At 40.3% G+C, this 20064-nt stretch overlaps 1 protein-coding gene across 2 annotated transcripts; it reads left to right on the top strand.

Annotated features, from left to right (window-relative positions):
• The first annotated feature begins 216 nt into the window (after positions 1 to 216).
• Positions 217 to 19005, top strand: IQCB1 (IQ motif containing B1). Of its 2 annotated transcripts, none has more exons than XM_058809583.1 (14): positions 217 to 387; positions 535 to 763; positions 1590 to 1752; positions 3429 to 3558; positions 6113 to 6206; positions 7268 to 7367; positions 7749 to 7921; positions 10384 to 10496; positions 11578 to 11687; positions 15623 to 15765; positions 16176 to 16324; positions 16777 to 16905; positions 17284 to 17440; positions 18517 to 19005. In XM_058809583.1, the coding sequence occupies exons 2-14, from the start codon at positions 670 to 672 to the stop codon at positions 18744 to 18746; spliced, it is 1785 nt and encodes a 594-aa protein (XP_058665566.1). In that variant the 5' UTR covers positions 217 to 387; positions 535 to 669; the 3' UTR covers positions 18747 to 19005. The 2 variants fall into 2 exon arrangements, with proteins under 2 accessions (XP_058665566.1, XP_058665567.1); XM_058809584.1 differs by lacking the exon at positions 217 to 387 and adding an exon at positions 392 to 444.
• The last annotated feature ends 1059 nt before the right edge of the window (positions 19006 to 20064 follow it).

The raw sequence follows: 20064 nt of genomic DNA, 5'->3' as shown, positions 1-20064 counted from the left end.
GTCCCCATGTAGATTTCCGCCAATGGGGTGGCGGAGGCGCCAGCCCGCACGCGGATATGCAAATATACCCTCCTCCCGCAGGGGAGAGCGCTGGTTGGCGGAGAGAGGCCTCGACCACACAGCTGCGAGGGGAGGGGGGTGTGGGGGAGCCGTCGCGTTGGAGACGGCGGGCTCGGCGTTCCAATCCCCCCTCCCTCCCTTCCCCGCAGTGGGGGAGGCCCCGCGCGGCGGTGAGCGGGGCCGGGGGTGCGTGCGGGTCCCCTCAGAGCGCCCCGAGGGGCCCCGCGGTCTGGGGGCTGCGTGGCACCGGCGCCGCCGCTCCCGGGGACAGCGGCGCCGCTGGGAGAGGGCACCGCTCCCTCTGCCCTTTCCCTGGCCCTGGGTGAGGTGAGGCCGCCCCTGCTGCCCGCCCCGTGGGGCCGCGCTCAGGCTGCCCGGCCGGAGGTGCGCCCTGCCGGCAGAGCCGGTCCGGCGGCCCGCGGCCTCGGGAGGGAGCGCGAGTGGGGCTTCCTCCACGTTTGTTTCCTTTCTCAGGGGGAGTCCTGCAGCCCGAGGCTTCCAGCTGTGCTGCAGGAGCTGGGATGAAGTAGTGGCGTGAGGACCCCGCGCCTTAACACAAAAAGGAAGGAGGCTGGAATCGATTGTGGTGTGCTCTCCTGGCTGTTCCCTATGGCAGGCACGGACCCCCAGGTCGTGGCCTTGGCTGCTCAGATCACTGAGAGCAGAGAACAGGACATCCCCCTGCTGCTGCTGAAGTTAAAGGGTAATTAGTGCCGTTCCTAAAATAAAATTATGAGCAGGTGAACTATAGCCAGTCATTCTTCCGTCTACCTCCTTAAATACAGAAAGTTTTTCTGAAACTCTGTAAGGAAGGTTGATACGGCAGCTTTTCCTGAGAGAGGCGTCTGACTTGGCAAAAATAAGGAGGAGGAGCTGAGGAGCAAATGGACAGAATTTTTTTTCTGCTTTTCAGCTGTCACGCTGATAATGTGGGCCCTTTCCCTGCTGCTACAGGCAAGGATCTTACACTTGGTCAAATCATTTCTCCCAGTGCTCTTTGGGCAGAGAGCCAGGGTGGTTGTCCATATTCAGTTTTTAAATCTTAACACAGAAACAAGATCATGAACTCCTGTGTGACTTCCCTGTATTTCCTTCTGCTATACAGCCACTGCTCATAGGAATGGTTGAAACAAGTCAGGTCCTGTTCTAAATTGAGATGTAATTATAAGGAAGCTATATGTTTCCCAGTGGTTGTGGTTTTTTCTAGCCTAGGAAATTCATACAAATGGTTCATATCCCAGGTAATATATGTTTTGCTACTAAATATGTAGAGAGAAAATGGAAACCTAAATTTAGCTATCCCTTCTCAATTGTCATATAATTTTACAAATGAGTTGTAGCTGTAGCAGCAGAAATTGCTGACAAAATATTTAATGGTATTGTTAGCACTTTTACAATTATTTTAATCCTGGATCCTGGCTCTGTGTACATATACTCTTCTTAGAGCATATATTTTAGAAAAAAGAAAAAAACCCTGCACATCAGAATCTTATGTTTTTCTTTGTCTCTCTCCCACTTTATTCCCACAGGAATTTTAAGCAGTCCTTCCTTAGGATGTGAAGAATCAAATAAAATTAAGCAAGATATATATGACTATGGTCTTACTCAGTACTGCCTGCTGGTCCTTAAGCAAGACCACTCTCAGCTGCATGGAGCCTGGGCTACTGCTGCCCAGCTAGCAGAGATACTGAGGTAAAAAAAAAAAAAAAAAAGGCTAAGAAGAGGGCTTCCAGTTTTCTTTCTGTCCTTTCATCTTGCTCTTTCTCTTTTCAAGCTGTAATACATTGGCTCCCATCCAGAACAAGGCTTGTTGTTCAGGAAAGGCCAGGGTTAAAGTGCAGGGAAGCAGTCAAGAGCAGAGGGGTCAGGCATAGCCTAATTGGTCCTGTTTTATTCATTTGCATTGTGTTTCATTGAGCTGGGGGAACTATATGGTGAGAACAGGGTTTGTGTTGGCTTTACCTTTTTTTGTGGACAGTACTCACTAGTGCAGCAGTTTTTACCCAGTGATTATATAATTTTGAATTGTAGCTATTTAAAAATTGTTATTTTGTTTGCTTAGATTTCATCTTGCAAAGATCTTCAACCTGATTGACTCAATGCTTGGCCTGACTGTATTTAAATATTTATTTAATATACCAATTTGAAGTATCTACTTACATTTTTAAATATAATAGATGATACAGTTCATACAGACTAGATAACCTGATGTAGGAATATTGTGAGAATGGCATTGTAAATAAGAAAACTTTAAACTCAAACCCCCAGTGATCCAATCTCAATTTTAAATGTCAGGAAAAATAATACATTTTAACTTTTCCTCAAGTTTAGTTTTGGCTTAACTAAGGAGTAAAATTCTAAGGCATGAAGTAATTATGTGACCATCTCTTATTTATATCATATCTGCAGTATGAATTTTTAATGCAAGGAATTTCAGTAAGGGATGCAAGAGTTATCACCAGAGTAGTGTGATACTTAAATCATCCCCTAAAAGCTGTTTCAGTTGCAGAGAATACTAAAATTTATTTTAGCTCTAAAAATGTCCTTTTGTAGCTAGATGATTCTCAGCCTCATGCCTAGAATTTGTTTTCCAAGGGCTTTGGTAGACAGCTTTATGTGTGTGCATTCCCACAATGTTAATATAGCCTAGATAAGATATCAGAAAGCAAAATTCATAAAAAGTCAGGAAGACTCTTTTGTTGCACTGGTATCAGTGCTGAGTGCAGAATTGAAACAACTTATCAGTTGTAAAACATGCAGTTTCTTGTAAAAAGTCTTCCAGAAACAACTGACGTGTTCTGACGTGGTGAGTAAAATAAGACAGCTGAGATCTGAGGAACTGATTTCTGGCCCACATGCCTTCCTCAGTTTGAGAAAAGTTGTTGACAGGCTCACTGAAGGTTTTGTGGTATATTTTTTATACATATTTTTACTGACAAATGTGCACCCCCTTCATTATTGGTCTTCCTTTATCAGGTTTTTTTTCTACCTTTCTATTTTGCCTTTTTTTTTTTCCTTCTTATGACCATCAGAGCCCTTCCCTAGAATATAGAACAAGCCTGAACAGATTCTATGAAGCCAAAGGAGAAAGTGTGTTGGATATGTTTGTTTTTAACTGAGAAATGCCACAATAAGTAGCAATATGGTCTCCAACCTGCCAGTGGCTGCTCTTCCTTGGAGGCAGCCACCTTGGAGCCAGTCACAGCAGTGAGCTGTTGTTCAGGGGGAATTGTCCCATGCCACTGAAGCATTTCTCTGATGACGTGACATTCATTCAAAGTTGTTCAAACAGGCCTTTGACTATTCAGGTTGACTTTTTTCCCCTTGTTTCTTTCTTTTTTGTTTTGTTTTGTTTTACTCCATTTCAGTCATTGTTGTGTAGGCCTAGAGGTGAAAGAAGATCCTGAGGAATTTTACAGGAAGTTTCTTCCTTCAGTTATAGACAGCCTGCTGGTTTTGGGAAAACGCTTGCAAGCACGATTTATCCGAGCAATCAAGGTATTTACATTTCATGGTTAAAAAAGCAGAGAATGCCTGAAAACTTTCTGCATATTGGATAAGTAGGATATTATTCTAGGAATATGGTACTAGGAAAATTTATTTTCTAGAAATTGCAGTAGTTTTTTTATGCCTCTGAGCTCTGAAGCTGAAATCTGTAATTGTGCAGCATTTTCTCCATGACTTGTGCAAAACCACTATACAAAGCCCTACAAAAGACAGCAGTCATGGTAGTGTCTTAACTTTGCATATCATTAGTTCAGCCTTCATAATGACTTAGTTCTCACTCATTTTATTCAGCTTTACTAAAAATGGTTTAGGGAGTCCTAAGATTTTAAATCAGATTTGTTGAAGTTTGTTTTGTCATTCAGTTTCTGCTGCATAATTGGCAAAGAAATTCCAAGAATGCTCACTGTTTCTGAACTTGCAAATGGAGAATGCCAAAGGCAGACTTCATGAATTTATAGATTTAAACACTTTCTCACATTTTCCTCCTTTTTTGCAATGAAGAAGGGTTTTGCTCAGCGAGGTTCCCTTATGCCTCTGGAGTATTCTGAGTTCTAGAATCGGAAGGAAAACTACCCCCAACAAACAAACACCCATGAGTAATTTAAATTACCATCTTCATGGATTCTGACAGTTTCTTTTAATATCCCCGTTTCTCCATACTATCTCATTTCTTGGCTCACTGGCTTCTTGCACTTAGCCAAAGTTTTCCTGCAAAGTATTGTGTTAGACACCACAGACAATCAATTCCCAGAAAGCATCAGTGCAATGACATAGTTTCTGTTAGTGCAGTACTTGAGAAGTGCATTTTGTGCTTGACAAGGAAGCTTCCTAAATGACATCCCAGGAGACTCCTATCCACAATATGTAATTTCCCCCATACTTTCTTATTATGTCTAAGCCTACATGCTACTTGAGTCATGCTTGTGGGCAAAGATTTCTTTTGAATGCAAATGCAGTCTACATTGTAATTAGTACTTTGGCTTTTAAACTTCATGGTCTCAGAGGTGACTGGGCACCCAAACTTGATGCTTGCTCAGTGGAATTTTGGAAATCCCACTCTACCAGTAGAGATTTAAAATTTATTCTACTCTTTTTTGCTTTTTGTACAAGTGTTTGAAGTCAAGGGAAGTAGTGAAATGGCTTTCAGAAACTGACGTGTTGCCAAAACAGAACAGACAATATTACAGCTTAACATATTATTGTTATTTTGTATTTCTCCTTGTCAGTCTGGACCAAATACAAAGTTAAACCTTGACTGAGGGCTGGGGCTCCAGCTGGGATCTAGGACTGGGCTTCCCAGGGTTTCATTTGTGGAGGCTGAATTAATGTGGGGTGTCTGACCATGTGCTTTGTAGCAACATTTGTCAGCAGTGAAGTACTGTCAAAAACCCTTTTGCTGTTCCACACACCAAGATTCCAGATTTCCAGTAGTCTGTGGCTCACACTTGGAATACAGACTGGAATGTGCCTCTGTATGTGCATTCACATGTTAAAACCTGAATTCCTGCTGGTCAGAGGGGAGCACTGGAGCACCTCTGCAGTGAAGAAGGGCTGAGAGATGGGGTTGTTCAGCGTGAAGAAGTCTCTGAGGAGAACTTATGTCACCTCCCAGTACCTAAAGGGGCTGCAAGACAGATGGAGGGACTTTTCTCAACGGCATGTAGTGACAGGATAAGGGGTGATGGCTTGACACTGAAAGAGGGAGGTTTAAATTAGGTATTGGGAAGAAATTCTGTGCTGTCAGGGTGGTAAAATGCTGGGACAGGCTGCCTAGAGAAGCTGTGGGTGCTCCATCTGTGGAAGTATTCGAGGCCAGGCTCAATGAAGCTCTGAGAAATCTGGTCCACTGTTAAGTGTCCCAGCCCATGGCAGTGGGGCTGGAACAGGATGGACTTTAGGTCCTTTCCTACCATTCTCTGATTGATTCTATGTTTTTTTCCAGTCCAGTGCTATCACAGGCAAGCACATGATGTAGTCTGTTTGGCAAACAGATCAAATTTCAGTTTTATAGTGGTTTGGTGTTTGCTCCCACACCTCCAGCTAGGAGGTGCTTCTGAAGCTTCACCATCAGCTTCACTGATTCCAGTTATCAGGAATCTTTTTCATTTTGACTGTGTCCTTGGCCACTTCATACCTTTTTTGTTTTCCCCCTCTTCTTTAAAGTAATATATTTCCTACTTAGTACATTAAATCTGTGATGCATATTTGCTGAGCTATCATTTGTCTTATCCTTCTACTGCTATCAAGTATTTTTAAGGCGTAAACAAGATTTCTCTCTCATTGTTGTGATTGTTTTTCCCAAATGCATGCATTTATTTTTTTAGTATCTTCAGATCTTCTTCATTGATCTCTGACCTCAAATGTTTCACAAGTTAGAGTGGTTTTTTTTTTTAACTAGTTCCTACAGTTTCACCAACTTCATTTGGAAATTTGGTGGAAGTTTGGTTGCCAAATTCCTGAGGCATTCAAACCTTCCCATGACATCAAGATGAAGCCCTTAATGAAGATAAATACACATGTTTTTACCTACTTCTCTCTTTTTTAGGATAAAGAAAAACAAGACTTTTTACACTGGTTCCAAACAGTAACTGATGCCATCTGCTGGCTGTTCGGCGGGCATATCCATCTAGCAGCACGTGGTAAGGGAAATGCCAAACCACAGAACGCCTGAACTTTTATTTATGGCAACTACAAGTTTCAAAATTCATTCTTAAGCTAATCTCCACCTAGTCTTCTAAACTTGAGTAGTTGTTAAATCAGTCTTTTTAAGTAGTCAGCTCAACAGCAATATCTGAAATGGTAAATATCCACTGAAGGGAAATACTCAAGAGTTCCCCTTCTAGTCTTTCAGAGATAAACATTTAAAAGTGTCATCCTGTAATTTCTCTTTGTAAGTCTATACCTTTTAAAAATCAGGTTGTTGGGGTTTTTCTTTCCCAATAAGAGACAATTGATCTTTTCCTGTATGTGATTAAAATATGCAGAAATTTGACCAGAGTACATTGCTAACCTAAGTAGATAGATTTGGAGACAGATTTCTGAAGTTTTTTACATGACAAGAAATTTTACAAATATCTAACAAACTTCACTATATATATTTCTGACCAAAAGAAGCTTTCATTTAAACTGATGTTAATCACATTGATTCTGAAAAGCAGAATTTGGTTTTGTTTCTAGTATTGGACAAAACTGAAAAGGATCATAAGATATATAACTAAAACCATAAATGGTCAGAAAAATTACTGAATACATAGCCAGTGATACACTGGGATGAAAAAGATGGTGCTTTAATTACATCGGTGTACTTGCATTAAATAATCTGGGGTAACAAACTGTCAAGTTTGAGGTCCTTAACTTTTCCAGATTTTGTTTCCCCAGTGTTAATTTCACTGTTGTTGTAAGAAAAGGGTACTATTGTAGCAGAAAGGGGTTTAAAGCTTTCATTCCCTTGCAGCATCAATGCCTGAGGGATGTCCAAAGGCAGAAAAAACAGGATTCACCATGTGTTTTGGAGGTTGAAGTAGTTTAGTTATCTCAGTAAATTTCAGTGTAAGAATTATAAATGAGGGAGTTTGTTCCAGAAACAGTGTCTGGGTTTACTTGCTATGACTTTTGATGAAGTTTATTTGGTTTATGGTATTTTCAAGTCTGGTTCTTATTTCATGATTTCTTATTTGCTTGTTTTTGGTTTTCTTTGCAGTACTACAAAATGATCGCTTCCTGCAGTTGTTAATAACAGATGATGTTGAAACAACAATTGTAATGATGTCTGTGTTACACAATATTTTGAGGGTCAATAGGTTGGTTGTTTTTGTATCATTATTTTTCTTAATAATAAATAAAAAAGGTAGCTAATTACTGATTGGTAAAATAAAATCTTTTCATTTGCAAGCATTGTTGTGTTTTACTGTTTGGGGTTTTTTTCCCCCTAGTCTTTGTAGTAGAAATTAAAAACATTAAAAAGCTGGGATTTTATTCTTCTTAAATTGAGAGAGTGCTAATTGGTTGATTGAAACAGTAGTACTGTCTGGATCATATTCCTGGTCCAGCTAGCTGGGCATCCTGGCTTGCTGTATATAGCTGACATAGCTAAATAAGTCACTGTTAAAAAGCTCATGTTTTTCAATTAACACTTCTGTCCCATTCCCCTTTTTTTTTTTTTTTTTTTATTCTTTTTTAAGTTCTGTCTTGCTTCAAGTTGAAGAAGAGACCCTTCACTCTGTCTTGGATGAACTTGTTTATAAGCTGTCCTCTACCACCAATCCTGCTATAGGAAGTGCTGCCACAAAACTGCTGTTACTAGTGGCAAAATCTTGCAAGGAGCTTGTGCAGTTACTCACAGCTCGCTACAAAGGTTTGTAAACATGCATGGGACCAATCACTGAGCCTCCTCTTGCATTCCCTGTGAAAATAAAAAGACAGAAATTTCCCATTGTGGTTCAATAACTCACCAGTACAGGTGGAAACTGCAATGCCACGTTGCTTTGTGGGTTTTTTCCCCTTCTATTCAATTTCATTGCAGTTTAAGGCACTGCACCTCTTTCTGTTCCCTAGATTTATTTTCTTCTGTGTACTGAACACTCTGCATGTGGCAACTTGTCTTTTAAAGTTGTTGATTGTGATTTCCAACCTGATGGGCTTTTGCTTCTTTCTGTTTCCCTGTGCAGGTTGGTTATTGAGGGATGCACTGGCAGGGTGCCTGCACTGCCACAGTCAGAGAGCCCTGTGTCACATCTACCACAGGCTAAGGCTCACTAATCCACAGCATGAAAGTTTTACTTAGTGACCTGCTGACCCTGACTGTTGCAGATCTCCCCATCTGATGGGGGCTGTTTAGCTATCCAGGAGCTGGCTGTCTTTTGATATCCAAGTAATTGGAATGAGCTCTTTCCAAGAATTCATGAGATTAATTTATCGTTTTGTCTCGATGCCTTCATATGATAAGGCTGAGTATGTGTATAATTTGTTCTATGTTATTCATTTCTTAATGAGGTGTCCCATTTAATTTTTCTGTCTCTAGCATAGCAGGAAGCTCCAGGAAACCCCTTTGCACTCTATCATGCCCATGGAGACTAAGGAACAGGCATAATATCTGCCATGTCTTTTTTGTTCTGGATGTTATTGTGGGTCAAAACTACTTGTGAGCAGCCTTAGTCCTTAGAGGACAAAGACAGTAAGAAGAAGAAATGTTCAATTCCTATTTTTTGCACTTGTGCTGACTACTTATTATACAGTAACTACCAGATAAATTTCTGGACCAGATGAACAGCTTTGCCACCCTTTTGCCTACAGAACTGAGAGGAGGGATTCCTTGTATTGCAGAATTAAGTATAGTGTGCCTAAGGCTGCTATCACATTGTGGATTCTTGGGAAGCTGCCTTGATGGTCTGATCATCCCAGCTGTAGAATGCTGGCTTGTTTGAAGTCGTGTAGATCTCCAACAAAGGATGCTTTATTTTGCTCTAGAATCACAGTATGCCTCAGTAATTTAGAACTGTACATGTTTCCTCTTTCCACCAAGAAAAGAAAAAAAAAATTGTGTTTTTTCTCTATTTTTTTTTTTAAGTTAGAATCCTTCTGTTAGTTTTAATTTGGGCTTTGGAGTCCTTTACAGACTTTGAGGAATAAAAGCAACAGAGAAAGCACTACAGCATTTCCACCATCTGGCCATCTCACTGAAGTCCCTTGGCTTCACAGTGGCAGAGTGAGGTGCTTTGGTGCGAGCTTTGCCAGTGAAGGCAGCCTGCTGGAGCTGAGGGCACCTCCAGGACCAGCACAGCCCCTGTGTCAGGTTCCCTGGAGGGCCTGGCCTTTTGTCCTGCATGGGCTGACACATCTGTGAGGCACTCTGGAGGTGCTCCCTGCCAGTAGCCAGAAGGAGCATATGGCTGTGTAGTCTGCACAGAGACTGGCATGTGGTTGTGTGAGACCCACAGCACTTGTGTGAGGGAGCTCTCTTGTGTAGCCTGGCTCTGGAGTCCTGCCTGTCTCCTGAAGTGTTTACCTGTCATTGTTTTTCTACAATGGTGCACATGGTGCCACAGAGGTGCCATTTCTGTGTGCTCCAGATCTGTAAGTACATGTGAGTGTTGTGTTGGAGTTCCCAGTGTATGAATAGGTTTATGGACAATAACTTGAAGATGGAAAAGTTACTTGAATCTGCAGTTCTTCAGGAGGCAAACATGCACATACTTCCTGACCTCCTTCCTCTTCCCTCCAACTCCCTGCAGAGCCCTTAGGCTCTGGGATTTGTCTAATACAAACATTTTAGCACATGTCTACTTGCATAGGGAGTATGTGTGTGTTGTGGGGGGAGCACAAGGCTGCTTTTTAGCTACTGCAAACTCAGAAAGCTCTCTTGTCTCATGGATTGGATGCACAGGCACTCACAGTTAAATGATGCTGTGCAGACATCAAACAATTCCAGCTGGAAATAAATACATTTTACTATGAGAAATAAGAAAAGAGTGTTAGCAACACCCAGCACTTGTGTAGTGCTTTGAATTCTTTTTAGCATCTTACAATGACTTACTGATAAGACACTGAAAGTACATTGCTAATCTGACTGTCAGTGATATAAACACAATACTGACTCGGACATAGAAAATCACTGGATAATACTTCTTTGTAATAGTTGGAGCACCAGGCATTCTTTGATAAGATTAAGCATTGACACTCAAAATGGCTGATGGTCTTCAACTCTCACACTTCTTTGCACATAGAATCAGATTTAATTTGTTGATTCACAGTTTGTTACTTTGAGAGACTGAAAGGGTAAATTCATGTTACTGAATTAGCATCTTCTCTTTCTCTTAGGATTAAAAGGGCTTTTAAGTAAACAGTGGACTGGCAAAGGATTTGACAGGGAGGTCAATCAACTCTTGGACCTGCTGTATCTGGAACAATCCAGTGGAAAAGGAGAAATGCAGGTGATTAAGTTTAATGTGACTTTCAGATGTAAAATCCTATTTAGATGTGAAATCCTATTTACATGTGATTTGTGTATGTTTAGAAGAGATTTACTATATCACTTTGTAGAAACTTTTCAAACCTGTGTTATTATTTCACTATGTTAATAATTTTTAATTGCCTTTTTGAAATTATTTTATTGCAGTTTTTTAAAACATCAAGAAATTGCTCAGTCATTAAAATATGGGACTGTGACTCAAGAGATTGGCTTTCTGTGCAGATTCACCATAGATTTCAATATAATCATAGGGGGAAAATAATTTTTTTGCTAACTATCAGATTAAAATAACTGCATCTGCCTTTCTCACATCAGTGTTACAAATTTATATCTCTGAATTCTAGGCAGCATTTACATAGAACTAAGTCATGTACAGAAAATGTGCAGTAAGAACACCACCTGGACTGTGTTCCCAGTGAAAGAGACAATGTGTGTTTCAGGAGCATCTTAAAAAAAATTTACATGCAGGTTTCTCAGAGACAATACATCAATGAAAATGTTGTGTTTGCAGAGACCTGCTTTCATCTTCAACAGAGCAGGGTGTTTTGTGATTCAATTTGTTTGTGGTTTTTTCTAAAATCCATTTAAGAATAGAATAGATTTTTTCATGTTTGCATTTCAGTGACTTCTGATCATACTGGAAATTTAACTTTTTTCCTACTGCTCTTTCTCCAAAGTTGTCTTTCTGTCCTCTCTAGTGCAGGTATTTTGATTGAATCACCATTTGAAATAGCAAGTGCTTCAGGTGTTTTAAATACGAATTTTTCATATTGATTTTACATATATATACATTTGTGCTGTAGATTCATTTGTTTATCACAGAGAGCATCAATACAGGTGGTCAGATTATCTGCTTTTGGGGCAAGTATGGAGTTCATGGTAATAACTGTCTCATAAGACCTTAAATTCTCCAATTTGATGCATTTGAAAACTTATGGGGTTTGCCCAAATGTTGAGATTTATGATTGTTCAATTATGCAAGCAGTAATAAAGTGGTTTTATATGCATGGACAATATTCTACCAACTGTTTTATTAATTTCAGAAGCAGCATGAAGCAGCCTGTGTAATCCAGGCAGTGTGGCGGGGATTTCAGACAAGGAAAAGGCTGAAAAAGCTGCCCCAAGCAGTGGTCACTTTACAGAGAAGCTTCAGGTAAATAGTATGACTTTGTGAAAAGCAGTAAAGAACAGGATCTAGTACAAAGGTTTGAGTTGGGCTGGGTTTTCTCAAGTCACAAAGGAAGAGGAAGAATTCAGATCATCTAATTCAGTGTCCTGTTCGAAGTAGGCCTGCCTCAAAATGGGATCTGGATGCTCAGGGCCACATCCAGTTTTAGAGGTCTCCAAGGATGGAGATCCAACCATCTCACTTGATCCCTTTCCTTGTGCTGAATGATTTGCCTTGTGAAGAATTCCTCCATTACAGGCAGTGGGAATTTCCTTGTTGCACTCTTTATCACTGCCTCTTGTCCTTTTTCTGAGCACCCCCATGAGTCTGGCTGTGTCTGCTCCCTAACACTTCTTTAGGTAGTGAGAGACAGATTTGCCTTCCTGTAGGCTAAACACACCTTGCCTGTCCTTTGACATCCTACATTGCATGGCCCTAATTGTGTCTGTTTGGACAGTCTCTATCCCTCCATTGCACCAAACAGCACTGGAAGATGATGTACTGGTGGTAGGACAGATAACTGGTTAACAGTTAACTTGACACACAATTGTTCTGTAAATTACATTGGAACTACCATGGAGCTTGCACATGCCAGAGTGCTGCAGAAACCAAGGCCCTTAGTGCCAGTGTAGTGCTTGCAAGACCTTGTTCTTCATTAATTTTTAAATCTTTGGCTCTCAGAAGCAGAGTTACTTCAGTGACCTAGAAATAGTATCCTCTGCCTTGGAGCAGCAGAGAAAAAGGAAGCTATGTAAATAATGCTGGTCTCACTTGAATAACACTGCAGCAGTAATGTTAGCATGTGTTAGGCTAACTGTTTTGAGAAATTTAGTTTGAATTTAACATGGGTTAAGGGATTAAAATCAACTGTAGACTCCACAGCAAGTTTTTTCAAACTTTTTTTGCACATTGATCATTACTGTGTCAAAAGTAGATCTTATAAATCACTGTCAAATCACATTGCATGTAACCAAAGCAATACAAAGCAAACAACTATGCTTTATTGTCTAGACTGGCCTTAAGAGGATATTGGACTATCTAAGGTGTAGTTTTTAAATTCTGAAAGATTTGCAGGGGCAAGCAGTGTGTCTGTTGAGAGCCACTGGTCCCTGCACTTTTGTGATGGAGTCAGACATCCTTGTCACTCCCTTTTACTCCACCATGCAGTTGAAGCCCATATTCCTTCCCTCATAAGGCACCTTGCAAGCCTGCAAGCTAAACTTACAGCCCAGAAATTTTGGATGATGGGCTAAGGTGTAACATGGAAAAGCAGCAGGGAAAGGATGGTGAGACTATCAGCCATCACCAAGCTGCTTGACTCCCTTGTGTCATATTTTCAATATTGTAGGCATTAGTGTGTGCCTTTTAGGTAGCTCTCAAGTAATTTAAATGGACTTTTGAAAGTGTTTGTTTAATATTGAGAGGAATGGAAACTTATTAATGTCCTTACAGCTGTGTGTGTTCATGGCTCACTCAGTCCCAGTGTACTGAGCAAATACAGAACTGTACAGTGCCAGTGTTGGTTTTCTTCTGTCTACCTCAAAACATTACACTGAAGAATAGTGTTTGGAATACTGTAAACATGACTGTAGAAGAGCTTTTAAGAGTACTTTTTAATTCTTAGCAGTTGGGTCCTGGTTATGTTCACAGATTTATTTTAGAACAAGTGTGGTTAAATAGTGCCGAGATTGAAACTCCAAACTTTGCTCACCTGCAGCTGCAGAAAACTCTGCAAGTTACAAACTTTTGAAACTGTGGTTTCAGAAATATCTCCTCAGTGAATGTTAAAGCCTGTGGTCTTTCCTTGAAGCTAGTTCACTATTACATAGCTAATTGTAGGACATTTTAAATGGCAATAATTTTTATTAATAATGCATCAAAAATGAAACCATTTTACATTTCTAAAGAGATGACCAGAGGGAGGCTGCTCTGTGCAATGAACTGCAGAAGGAAGCTTGGATCTTACTCTGTGTATGTTTTACTTTAGTTCAGAGGCAGTTCCCTGTCACAGTGTGGTCTTGTGCAAGCAAATATATCTTATCATTAGGAGAAACAGAGGACAAATGTGTTTTGCAGACTACATAGGAAAGAATCAGTACTAAAGAATCATTTAAATACCTGACAGACACTTTTGGTTTCACAGATGTGCATCTGAGAAGTTCATGAAACATTCTTGTAGTTTTCAGCCTAGTGAAGCTGATAAAAATTGATGGGCAAAATATTAAAAGTTTTATCAAGAAAATGTGAAGGAAAGTCTTGTTTGATCCTGTGACTTCATTTGTCTTAGAAATATAATATTTGGATTAAAATATTAATTACCTAAATTAAAAATGTAAAAAATTACAGCCTTAATTTGTAGAAATGTGTGGGCTGAAAACCTTTAGTTTCCTTGAAACCATTCTGATATAATCACATGTATCATGATCTGTCTCTGTAGGTCGGTGTGTGGGCACATCTCAAGTCTGCATTACAGTTGTAAAAGGATTATTGTCTGTCACATTGTGGTGGAGGCTTTTTTATCTGATCAGATCTTTAAATCCAGAGCATCTCTTTCACACAACAGTTTCCATCCCAATCTCTCCCAGTTTTAGAGACTAAAGAGAAGATATGGTTGGTGGAAAAATTATAGCTCAATTTATACTAGTGATGGGAAACACAAATAGCTCATTAGTACTGTGAGTCTAAAGGTATGTGCCATGCAGCAATAGCAGAATTACCTGGACATTAGGTCTAGTCTGTGGACATTTTCCTCCTCTGGCATCCCTTGTACTTCTGCTTTGTCCATTGGTTGGTTTTCTTTCCTAGTGCTTAAAGCACCTCTTTCGTTGTCCCCAGAAAAGGGCTAGAGGAGAGCAGAACCCTGGGCTGTGGGCCCAGTGAGGGACTCAGGTCCTGAGTGGGGAAGTGATTTTGCTGCAGTAGGAACAGAGAAATCCCATTGTTGCTTTGTTGTGGGGTAAAGTTGTACATTCTCAGACTTAAGCTGCTAGGTTGGGTTCATTGGGATGAGAAGGGGCAGTGAAGGGAGGGAGAGCTTTAGCTCACACCTCCTCATACTTCACTGAGACCATGGCCAAGTGGTCTCAGTAATTATTAGTATCAATACATCAGTATATTAGGTATTTTATGTTAGTCTCTATATTGATATGTTGCTGTGTATTTCATTGATGTACTTGTTGTTAGTAGATTAAACACTCCAGGGCCAGTTGCAGAGTTTTCAGCTGTCTCATCTGTGAAACTTGTGCTGCAGGTTTTCCAGTGCTCAGGAGGGCAACACCCTACCATCAAATCTAGAAAAGATCAGGAAGAATTTGCAAGAAAATTCTTTCCTAGTATTCTCTAACAAAGTTGATGGACCAAATGTGTCTGTCTGTATTTCCTGGAGAAAAAAAATCCCTTAAAAATTTAGAAGTAGGCTTGGCAGCCAACATTCTGATCTCCTTTCGCAGTCAGTACAAAAATAATTGTTTGTATTGTGGGAAGCAGGTGCCATGCATGCTGATGGATGGACTGGAAAAGGTGGGTACTGGAACAGATGGCTAATGTTGCTTTACCTCTTCAGCAAATGATGGAATCAAAATTGTTGTTCCAGTTCATTCTGGCTGTGAATGTCCCACATGAAGCATAATTCCCTTCAGATTGGGGAATGTCCTTCAGAGTCCTTAGAACTTTATCCTAAGAGTTACACTTTGATTTTGTAGAGTGGTTTAGAGTTTTTGTGGCTATAGATAGTGTGGTAATTTGTTAGTTTGCAGAAGACTTCTCATTGCTTGGTGTCATTCTGCAGCCAACAGCTGGCATAGCAGATTGTTTTGTGGATTTTCTTTCTCAATGCTGGACCATTTAACACAAAGAAAAGGAGAGATACCTTAAAGAAATTGACAACTTTAGGTAATTGTTAATGTATTTGTGTATTGCAGAGCTAAACGGGAACAGGAGCTGCAGCATTTAACAAAACAGAAGGAAGATGAAGCTCTAAAACTGCAAATGCAACTTCAGAGACAGAGGGCCATGAGACTCTTCCATGAACGACAGCTGGCCTTACTGGAAGTTGTCCATGCCAGTATGATTTATATTAAACTATAGCAGAAGATTAAAGTGTCTGGGTGTCCTTAGGAACAATTTCCCCAAATCTATTTACTAATCTTGCATGTCTATTTGCACTGTAGTCTTACTGTCTCTTCTCCTGACCCAATTATCTGAAAGAGAATGTGCTAATTCCCCCAGGGCTCAGTAACTACTGATCAAGATCTGGTGCCTTCAAAATGGTGCAGGAGAAAGGGAGAGACAGTTTTCTTGTGTTACAAAGCTCCATTGCAGCTGTGATCTGCAAGATCTGACCCACAGCCAGGACACCCTGGGGAAAGAGGGGCTTTTAACTAAGAGGTGCTCTCTAGCTTGAGGATTAACAATGTAAATTGTTAAGAGAACATAACCCGCAGTCTTCTAACTGGATTTTTGTTACCTTTGTAGGTCAGGTGAATAAATACATGCAGGAAATGGAGGAGAAATCAGCATTAACTATCCAGAGATTCTGGCGAGGGTATAGAGCAAGAAGAATTTTTCATCAGCAGAAACAATCTCTTAAGGAGTATAAGGCAGCTGTCATCATTCAAAGAGCAGTAAGTATTTATACTTTGGCCTAACAGTAGATAGGACTGAGTGGATTGTTGTGAAGCCTCATAAAACTGTTTATTTTCTTACTGTCAATTTAGCCATAAGTTATTAAAAAATTACTTGGGGGTGATAGTCTAGAGACACAAGTTGCTTTAAAGGGTTAAAGCTTGTATAGGCTACAAAGCCTAATACAGTCTTGCAACAAAAATATAAAAGCTGCTACTTTGAAACCCAGGATTGGAATGTCATCATACTACAGATGAGTCACTAACTTATTATGAGTGTTGTTACTATTTAGTGTTCATGCTGACCTTGTATGTTGTCTTTTCAACATCATGGCTGCATTTAGGCTTTAACAGATGCAGTACTGAAACACTTTCACTGATTGTTTATAAACAAAACGGGAAGACAAATTTCCTCTCTGTAATTGTTATATTCTCGTATGTTCCTTACAAAGGCTTGTAAATTCTTGGAGAAGCGAAGGAGGATGAGACCTCTCTCTCCTTGGAAAGAACCCAAGGGACTGACTGATGAGCAGAGACTGGCTTTGCAGCAGAAGGTGGATGACTACATCAAATTGCATCCGGTCTGTTTCTTAGTAATTTCATAATTTGCATTAATGATGCAACGTAAAATACTGTAGGGATGAAATATATTCATCTTCATAAATTATGATCAAGATAATCCATTTGAGGTATGTATGTATTAACCCTGCTTGTTTGGCAGCAAGGCACTAGAATATTGGGGATTTTAACCATTAATCTAATAAAAAGTGTCAAAGCAAACGGTAATTGGAAAATTTATATACATGATGATGGATAATTTTGAAGAGAGTTGCAGAGGAAGCAAAATTACAAAGTTAACAATTAGGAACAGCATTTGCATTCCTGGTTTAGGCATTATTCTACCCCCAGAAGTTTTAAAATAACCAGCTTCTAATGGTAACAAACTTATTTTCCTCCAGGCTTCCCAAATGTCAGAAGAAGGGAGTAAAGAATTGCATGTGCAGGCTCAGGCAAAGCTGGCACAGTTCCTGCTGAGGAACAGGCTGGATCAGAGAGCAGCACAGAGGAGAGAGGCTTTGCTGGCTCAGGTCAACACCGATGTGGAGCTGCTAATGAGTATGTGACTGCTCTGCTCATGGCTTTGATTGACATCTGGATTAAACCAATTTTCAGGGAAAATTAGAGTGAGCAGTGGTAAAACCTCATTTCCAAACTGAAATATCTTTCTTTGCCATGTGCCTTATCTTGAGATCCAGACATTGTTAGAGATTATCCAAGTGCTGCTGTAGGTTAAGAATAAACATCTGTTTTTCAAGGAACATCTTATTCTTCTGCTAGAAGTCTGTCTGATACGTTCACAAGAAAAGCAATAGCCCTCTAACAGGCATTAGAATTTCTTAAAAAGGGGGTCTCACCCAACCTATTCACCCACATTTGTTTTCCTTTGGTTTGTTTTCTCATGTTGTGAGTAAGCTGCTGGTTAAAGCACTCTCACCCCTTCCAGATGAAAAGGGAAATCTTTGAGCTGCAATTTCCATGTTTTCATTTTCTTGGCCTGGCTTTAAGTGAAACAGAATTCACTACTGTGCTATCTTAATTCCAGACAAGTGGCTGCATGAAAAAGCAAGAGTAGCAAAGTGCAGCCACCAGAGAGCACCCAAGCTGGGCAGAATTCAGCAAGTTACTGAATTCCATTAGTCTGTCACGTGCTGTGTCACTGCAGCTCATCACTCCCTGAGCAGGCAAATCAGCAACACACTTACACTGGGTCTCCCAAGCAGGGAAACCACAAGGCTGCTGCACCAGAGCAGTGGAAACACCAAGCTGATATCACCCTGTACCAGGAGCACTGATCCACAGTAGTGACCAGGAGATTGTCTGAGGTTATGCTTCCACAAGAAGTCATTTTGGTGGATACCACCACTGCACCTGAAAGAAGTAGTCCATGTTTCCCCTTTCTTCTTTCTACCCCATTATGTATTTCTTTTGTCAGATTAGCCTTTATTTGGATTGCCACTCCAGTCAGATTTATGATTTATCATGTAGTCATAAAATTGCAATGCCAGCACAAGGAAAGGAGTGGCTTAGGACAGTGGGAAGTGGAGGGTAGTGTTCCTTTTATTTTTATTTTTTTTTTAATACTTATAAAACCACAAACAAAATACAGAAAACTCTTCTTCCTGTTCTTGCAGATGCTCCAGGTTTAGCAGAGACCACAGAAAAAGATATTGGTGCCTTTATGAGTCGATCAATCCCTGTAGCTACCAAGGCGAGACAAGCCCACAACACTATGCTAAAATCCACTCGTTGGCCATGGTGGAAGAAGCTTGGAGATGAGTTTATGGAGGATGATGTAATTCCTGATGATGCTATAAACACAGAACTGGAAACTCTCTTTATTGGAGGAAGGAAATCCTTTTAGGTAACAAGCAGAAGAATTACATATTCAACCAGACCCATATCTGCACTATGCACTCACTTGTGTATATTTTTAAGGAAGGAAAACATTTGAAAAACACTGAAAAAGACCAAAGCCTTTTTATTTTAGTGCATTTTACTTAATAAGAATCCCTTCCTGTACATCAAGAGTTGGATCCTATTGATTGTGCTGTTGCAAATAGGATTTAAATACTGTAATTTTAAATGAAGGTATTTTGTAATTTGTATCACTTTAAAAATAAGTTCACAACCTTTGGCTTTTCAGTTACTGATGTGTCGGAAACAAGAATTTGAGACTGTGCTAATGCCATAGCTACCTGTGCTATTTTTCAGGTGAAAGTCTTAAAAATTAGATCTTGCCTCACTGCAAAGGAGGAAAAAGTGCAGGGTTTCTGTTGGTTGTATGTGGGCAGCAGTATTGGTTCAGCATGTTTGTTTTCCATTCTCTCTGGAAGGCTTTGAGTTTTAATTTTAGTGGAGATGAATGGAAAACAAATAAATAGAAACAGTGGGCGGAAGACCAAGCCCATTGAGATACAGCTGATACATGGAAATTAATAACTGGATGGCTGCCAGGAGGAAGAGCTGTGCTCTGTGTTAACTTTTTTTCACAGAACTGTGATTTGGAATGCACTGAGTTGGCTCACAATTCCTTTCTTGGACAGTTAATTGATGAAACAATCCATTAAGTATTTTCTAGGGCACTTGCAGGTGTCTGTTGAGCTGCACAGTTCTGCTGTATAAGTTTTGAGCCATGCCCATAACAAGACAGGTACCCTATGACTACAAGAGCAGAGGGTGCAGTCACCAAATGCTCCAAGGGATGGAAGATATCCCTCAACAGCCAAGCTCTGGCACTGGAAATGGCCCAGCATCTCTGGATGAGCTGCAGCAAGCCAGCTTTTCCCTTCTAAATGCCTGAGTCCTCTGTGCACATCATCGTCCCCTTGGCCATGCAGCCTCTGGCCCAAATTATTTTGATGCAGAAACCTCTGCTCTTACATTTATTCCTAATCACCCTTATTCTAACAGGTCCTTGGTGCAGGGAGATGGTCACAAAAGGGCTTTGCAGAATGTATCTCACATACAGAGCTGAGCCCCCATGGTCAGTGTTAAATACCAAGTGAATTAGAGAGCCATCTTCCCAAAATGCCATTTATTGTAATGGCCTCTGTCACTTGCTGCTAGAGGAGTGGATAATAAACTCCTCCTTTGGAATATGCAATTTGCTAAATCATGGGGGTTTTCAAGTGAACAGAAAATCTACTGGAAGATGCTGTTTTGCTGGAGGAATTCAAGTT

The sequence above is a fragment of the Ammospiza caudacuta genome, chromosome 8 (genome assembly GCF_027887145.1).
Source record: "Ammospiza caudacuta isolate bAmmCau1 chromosome 8, bAmmCau1.pri, whole genome shotgun sequence".
NCBI classification, from domain to species: Eukaryota; Metazoa; Chordata; class Aves; order Passeriformes; family Passerellidae; genus Ammospiza; species Ammospiza caudacuta.
This window is presented reverse-complemented; position numbering and strand designations above follow the sequence as displayed.